Genomic DNA, 7500 nt, shown 5'->3' on the forward strand with positions numbered 1-7500 from the left:
AGTAAGGCAGGCTGTGAAGGGCACGTGTTTGGGTTGTGTGTGGAGGGTGGGAGGGGATGGGAAGATAGTGTGGTGGTGTCTGTGGTGGTGAGAGGCGGCGCGGCTGAGAGGTCATGCAGGGTAGTTTGTGGAGTGTGGAGAAAGTGTGTCACGGGCGTCACCTTAGTGTGTTACCTGGGTGGGTGTGGCCCTGGTGGTGGGAGTCGTGCCTGAGGGCGGGGTCCAGGGCCAGCATCTGAGGTGGTGCATGGTTGAAAGGATTGAACTGTCCGAAGTAGCTCCGCATGCCCGCACCCATGCCCGCCCCAGCGCCCACGCCCAGGGGTTCTAGGAGCTGCGAAGCCTGCGAGGCGAGGGTGCGGGCGGCGGTGTAGGCAGAGGTGCCCAGGGATGTGCCCAGCGCTGAGGGCGTGATGGTGTGCGGGAGACCCCCCGTGGTGAGGCTGGGCGGGGAGCGGTGCCCTTCAGAGGAGCTCAGGCCCAGCAGCTCCTGGATGGCGAAGGGCGAGCGCTGCGGCAGCGAGGCGGAGGCGCCGCCCATGGTGCCCAGCATGTTAGCGTAAAGCGCGCCGCGGTCTGGGTGCAGCAGGTTCATGGCGGCGGCCGCTGACTCCCCACTGAGCGACACTCCAGTGGTGGCGGCGGCGGTGGCGGCGGCGCGAGTTAGTGCGCCCGCGGCATGGCGTGGTGCGCGCGGGGGGTGGCGGCGGTCAACTGGCGCGGGGGCGGCGTGCGGGTGGTGGGCGCGAGATGAGCCGTGGCGGGCGGGGGTTCGGGCCCCGAGTGGCTCAGGTGGGCCAGTGATCCGGCCTTATTGCGGGCGCGACGGCCCGGTCCGCAACGGTCCTGCGCCGAGGCGCGGGCCACACGCACCCGCACTTCGGCTAATCGTCCCTCCGCTCGGCCCGCCATTATTAGCCATTTTGGGTGGGCAAGCAGGGGCGGGCCCAGCGCCGACGGGCCTGCCCCCTCCCGCCCCTCCTGCCGTGCCTGTGGACGCCACCTGGTCTCGCTCCGCCACCCACGCCCCATCAGGACGCCCTTGGGTCAACACACCAATAAATCTTGTATAATTCACAAACAGTATATAATCTTGTAAATACGGATCTTCAAGAGGGCGACACCGAGCGGTAGGCTCCACCCCTTTCTCCCAACTCGCCGCCCATTGGTCCCACCCTCGCCGCGGCTGGCCAATCAGCACGGAGCTCTCATTATGATTGACAACCTCTTACGACCTATCCATTCCCGGATCCCTTTACTCCAAACCCGGCTAAAGCGAATCGTTTGCATAGCGTTTGCCCACTCAACAACATTTTAATCAACTATTCCACCAACATTTACAAGCTGAAATCAAGAATCATTTGAGCTCTGAATATCTAATGAGGCATTTGCAAGGATAATTCCTGAAAGGCGTAGCGGCCGGGCCATAACGATGATAGGCGTTTGTGTGTTGATTTTCTCACTTCATGCGGCCGCTTATTTACATATGAATTACAGTCTAAATACTTAATCGATATGCGTGTGGGGCGAGGGTGGCCGGCCGCCTCGGCCCCGCCTCGTCAGAGCTCCGGTTTCTCATGCAAATTTGTGAAACCTGAGGGAGAGTGTTGGTCTGGAGTCCGCCCACAGCAAGGGAGGGCGGGGTCCACCACAGCAAGGAGGGGGTCGGGGAACCACCTGCTCCAGGTTGAGGCGGAGCGGGGGATTTCGTCCACAGTAGGTGGGGACGGTGAGGAATTTGGATAGGCGCCCATAGAAAGAAGAGCGCGTGGCGGTGCATGGTGCAGTAGACTTAAGGGGTGGAGTGCTTGTATTCCTCAAGGGCCTAGAAGCCTGTAGACATCAGCAAGGGGAAGAGGAAACGCTGTGTAGGGTCACATATACACCGATGTGGGGATTTATTTTTCTCTAATAACTGAAGCTCGTCAGTCCTGTTCACTGTTCCCTTAAGCCCTTAACAGCTGTGTTTCGTCTGTTCTGTTCAGTATTCCCCAAGCCCTTGATAGCTGTGCCTCATCACTGTTATACACTGCCCTTAGTCTCTAATAGCCGTGGCTCGTCACTCCTATACACTTTTCCTTTATCCCTCTCCCTCCCCACACCTCATAAGCCCAGGGGGAGAGGATACGGCACGGGAGTGCAGTTGTTGAGTGTTTGTATCTGGGCTGAGACGCTTCTCTCGGTAATGAAGTGAGCGGAAGTGGGCGGGGAGGGCGGCTGATAGCTTGTTCACACAGGGCGGACTCACCCTCCCGCAGCTCAGCCGCTGCTCAAGGCCGCCTTTCCCCCTCACCACTCTTCCCTTCCCATCTCCCCCACTCCATTCTCTAACCTATCATTCTCCTTTCTTTCTCTCACTATATTTTCCTTCTCATTCTTTTTCCTACTCAGCTACTCTTTTCACTTTCTTTCCTCCCTCCCATCCTATTTCCCACAAACTTTAATCCCACTATTTCTCCCCTTGCCAGCCACCCTAAGGCATTCCCCTCACTTCTTCCCCTCACTCCCTCTCCCCCTCAAACCCTTCACCCCCTCACCCCTCATCCAGCCTTGTCACCCACAGCAACACACGATAACTTAATACAAGAAAAAAAAAAAAAACAGCGAGAATAACGAAAGAAAAATATGTGGAGCTGTTTTTCCTATATATGAATTTGATGCCTTGAGTTCATATGTGTGTGTGTGTGTGTGTGTGTGTGTGTGTGTGTGTGTGTGTGTGTGTGTGTGTGTGTGTGTGTGTGTGAGCGTTTGTTTATTCCTCTTCAAATTCACTAAGTACGTACATTTTATATCCAAAATTTTCAACCTCGTCTGTTTTTACTTCAGTAACATCAACGACTGACACATACTTGCTTCACTTCTTGATATCTCTTCCCCCCACACACACACAAAAACTGTCTGTTCTATATATTTTGTTTGCTTTTCTTAAATCTTCACTTTCCATTTTCTTTCCCTCCATTGGCACAGGATTGGGGGGAAGAAGAGGGAGAGAGGAGATGATAGAGGACTGGAGGAGAGAAGTGGGGTGGGGAGAGGGATGGAGGGAAGATCGGAAAAGCAGTCTGCGATAATAGGCTTGAGGCCTCTAAGGTGAAGCAAAGACGAGCAAGAGGATGAAGATAAGGAGATTAAATACTATGTTGGGCCCAGTGTGTGGTGAGCTATTGTGTGTGTGTGTGTGTGTGTGTGTGTGTGTGTGTGTGTGTAATTCATCTCGGTCGCCTGCTGGTCACCCAGCCAGTTTTCCCCATTACGGAGCGAGCTCAGAGCTCATAGACCGATCTTCGGGTAGGACTGAGACCACATCACACACAACACACACTGGGAAAGCGAGGCCACAGCCCCTCGAGTTACATCCCGTACCTATTTACTGCTAGGTGAACAGGGGCCACACATTAAGAGGCTTGCCCATTTGCCTCGCCGCCCCGGGACTCGAACCCGGCCCTCTCGATTGTGAGTCGAGCGTGCTAACCACTACACTACGCGGTGTGTGTGTGTGTGTGTGTGTGTGTGTGTGTGTGTGTGTGTGTGTGTGTAATTCACTGTTTGATCTGCTGCAGTCTCTGACAAGACAGCCAGACGTTACCCTACGGAACGAGCTCAGAGCTCATTATTTCCGATCTTTGGATAGGCCTGAGACCAGGCACACACCACACACCGGGACAACAAGGTCACAACTCCTCGATTTACATCCCGTACCTACTCACTGCTAGGTGAACAGGGGATACACGTGAAAGGAAACACACCCAAATATCTCCACCCGGCTGGGGAATCGAACCCCGGTCTTCTGGCTTGTGAAGCCAGCGCTCTAAACACTGAGCTACCGGGCGTATGTGTGTGTGTGTGTGTGTGTGTGTGTGTGTGTGTGTGTGTGTGTGTGTGTGTGTGTGTGTGAAAAATACATAACAAAATAATTGCATAAATTCGTAATAGAAACGCAAGACGAGCTCCTTCCACCACCAACCCTTTGTTAAGTAGCACGACCGTCCCTCTTCTTAGATCCTGTCCACTCCAAGCCCTTATAAGTCACTGGGGCTGAGTCACGAAGGCTTAGCTCAAAGGAGGGACATGCAGACCTTCACCACCTCCAGTGAAGTGAAACAGGGAAATGAAATGAAGCAATGTGTACTGTTTGTTGTTTAGTCTATGTTGCAGCAGACTTTGTTGTATCGATATATTGTTTGTGTATTTATTCTATTATTATTCTTTTGTATGACACTGCGCAAGGTGCTGTGTTTCCTCCTATTATCTGACACGTCTTTTCTTTCTTTAATTTTAGGTAACTTGTTATTTTTTTGCTTTCGTTCCATCTTACATTCACTATTTTCTTCCCCTCAACTGCCTTGGTATGAATATGAATTGGTTCAGTTTTCCTTCGTCTTGTTTTAAGTCACTAGTCCTTTTTATTGCTAATACTATCAGGTGCTGCTCACTTTTACTCATGTTTCACCAGGACACTTCTTTCTTATGTACATATTCTACTATACCTTTTCAGTCATTCACCTTCCTCCTACACCCCAACTCATACATTCATACTCACGCTCGCCTGCTGTCCTACACTGATAATATACTCATTCTCACACCTTCGCATTCTTCCATATCTCTTCCTCTTTCACTGCTATCCCACCTACACCTACTTTAACACTCCTCCTCACATCTGTACATTCCTCTCAACCTCTCCCTCTTTCACTGCCTCCCCACCTACACCTGTCCCACCACTACCTGAGACAACATGCTGACAAGTTCACACAACAGGCTGTAAAAACCCACGCCAAGGAGAAGTGCGTTCCCGTGGACACTTGAGGTGCCGCTCTTCCGACGGGAGTTCCCTCAGCCTGGCCTCGCTCATCTCCATGACAATAGCCGCGATGATAAACAGGATTCACCACAACGATCCCACACCTCACCGCTGCCCATACCCTCTCCGTCTCCTCCTTCCCTCTTACTCCCGCTCGCTCCCTCTCTCTCGTGACCTGGGGAAGTGTTCGCTACGACTCGCACGGAGAAGGTTATAAGTTTAGTATATGTAGGAGAAAATAACAGAGATAGGTGTAGTTTATAGCGTCAGGGAAGCCAGTAACTTGGTGAAGGGGAGGGATAAAAGTAGGACGGGAAGAAGAATGGACTTGTCTGTGGCGTGAAAGACAGGTATTAACATCAAAAGGCGGAAAGGGGAAGAAAAAGGATGGGAAATGTCTCAATGAAGATTTATACGTGAAGTTATCCGTGACACTCAAAGCAACGAGAACAAACACAGTGCGCCGTTCGTGTCATGATACTCAGGCTGTGGGAGGCGAGATAAGCATAGTAAAGCCAGAGGGAGATTAATTTTGTCTCACGAGGGAACATCAACACCACTACTTTGATGTGTGGTGGTATTGGGTGGTGGCGGCAGTGCATGTGTCTCCTGTGGTGTGGAAGTTCAGTTCAACGTTTGCTTTGTAGAATGGTGGTGGTGATATAACTCTTTTTCAGTGTTCGTGGAGATGGTGGTAGTGGTGGTGATGGTAGTAGTGATGATGGCGGTGGTGGTGGTGTGCCCAGCTGGTGTGGGGCTGTCCGGTAAGATTGCTGTTGTGCCGCCAAGATGACATCAAGGGATGGAAGAATAAAGGAATGTGAATAAGTAAGAAAATAAGCAAAAAGGAGAATATGTAGATGATGTGTGTGTGTGTGTGTGTGTGTGTGTGTGTGTGAGAGAGAGAGAGATAGATAGATAGATAGAGAGAGAGAGAGAGAGAGAGAGAGAGAGAGAGAGAGAGAGAGAGAGAGAGAGAGAGAGAGAGAGAGAGAGAGAGAGAGAGAGAGAGAGAGAGAGAGAGAGAGAGGAATAAAAGAAAAATATAAAGAAAAGTCAAATCAAACAGTTGTTAATAGAAATCATGATATTGTACTCACTAAAGCGTTTTTTTTTTTATTTGCATCAAGGCCTATAGCGCCTGTAGGCTCACTTGAAGAGTGTGTAGGAAGTGCTGTTCAGCTTCCGCCCATTAGTGGCGCAGGCAATTTTATTTATAATATTAGGGCCCATATCACCACACAAGTTCGTCTTGGGTGTAACCACCTAGAACCTGGGTATCATGGTGACATGTAGGTAACTTTAAACCACTCGACAAATGGCAAAGTGTTTAAGGTGGTACGTGGTGGGATTCGAACCTACGCCGTGGACGTCTGCCTGATCCCACGCTCACCACCTTATCCACGTACGCCCGCGTACGAGTCTAACGATTATGAACATGTGTTTCGGTAAGTAGTTTTGATAGAAAAAAAACATTGGGTAAATTTTCAAGATATACTTTCTTTTATCTTCCCTTTCTTGGTTTTTCTCCCCATCAATTTTTACATCATCATAATTTTGTTTCCATTTACCTTCTTTATATTTCATCCATCCAATATATTTACTTCTTTATTTATGCTAAGATTCAGGATGGTTAGATATAGGAATACTGGAGACAAAGGGAGCGTTTTATATCATTCTTCATTACCTTCCTCTTCGTCATTATTCTTTTTACCTCCCATCCTTATTTTCTCCCTCTACATTCTCTCCAGTCTTCCTCTTCCATCTCCTAATAGACTCATTAATTTCACACGTCATCTCTTCCTCTCCACCTACGTTGAATTCTTCTTCTTCTTCTTCTTCTTCTTCTTCTTCTTCTTCTTCTTCTTCTTCTTCTTCTTCTTCTTCTTCTTCTTCTTCTTCTTCTTCTTCTTCTTCTTCTTCTTCTTCTTCTTCTTCTTCTTCTTCTTCTTCTTCTTCTTCTTCTTCTTCTTCTTCTTCTTCTTCTTCTTCTTCTTCTTCTTCTTCTTCTTCTTCTTCTTCTTCTTCTTCTTCTTCTTCTTCTTCTTCTTCTTCTTCTTCTTCCTTTCCTAGTCTTCGTTCTTATTTCCTTTATTCGTTCTTTGTCTTACGCTTAGATCTTTATTTCAGTCAGTCAGTCAGTCAGTCAGTCAGTCAGTCAGTCAGTCAGTCAGTCAGCCAGTCTGTCTGTCTGTCTTTCTGCCTGTCTCTGTATGTCGATCAGTGTCTCTCTCTCTCTCTCTCTCTCTCTCTCTCTCTCTCTCTCTCTCTCTCTCTCTCTCTCTCTCTCTCTCTCTCTCTCTCTCTCTCTCTCTCTCTCTCTCTCTCTCTCTCTCTCTCTCTCTCTCTCTCTCTCTCTCTCTCTCTCTCTCTCTCTCTCTCTCTCTCTCTCTCTCTCTCTCTCTCTCTCTCTCTCTCTCTCTCTCTCTCTTTCTCTTTTGTCTTCATATTCCTTAACGTCTTCTAAGTTGTCATCGCCACTACATCGTGAACTTTCCTCCTCCTCTTCTTCTTCCTCCTCCTCCTCCTCCTCCTCCTCCTCCTCCTCCTCCTCCTCCTCCTCCTCCTCCTCCTCCTCCTTCTCCTTCTCCTCCGCCTGGATGCTAACCCCCAATCAAACGCACACATCATATATTAGCGAGCTGTGAATGCCGCGGACAATTAGCTTTAACTAGGAGCTTTAATCAGATAATCACTATGCA

The 7500-nt window shown here is 49.5% G+C and overlaps 1 protein-coding gene across 1 annotated transcript in view; it reads right to left on the bottom strand.

Annotated features, from left to right (window-relative positions):
• The window catches only part of LOC123508450 (visual system homeobox 2-like), a gene marked incomplete at its 3' end in the record, with an annotated part of 55731 nt that extends 54808 nt beyond the window's left edge, over positions 1-923 (bottom strand). Inside the window, exon 1 of the mRNA XM_045262197.1 lies at positions 175-923. Coding sequence (XP_045118132.1) covers positions 175-595 — 421 coding nt within the window. The remainder of the gene's footprint in view (positions 1-174) is intronic.
• Between the last annotated feature and the right edge of the window lie 6577 nt (positions 924-7500).

This window comes from Portunus trituberculatus, chromosome 24 (assembly GCF_017591435.1).
Source record: "Portunus trituberculatus isolate SZX2019 chromosome 24, ASM1759143v1, whole genome shotgun sequence".
NCBI lineage: Eukaryota > Metazoa > Arthropoda > Malacostraca > Decapoda > Portunidae > Portunus > Portunus trituberculatus.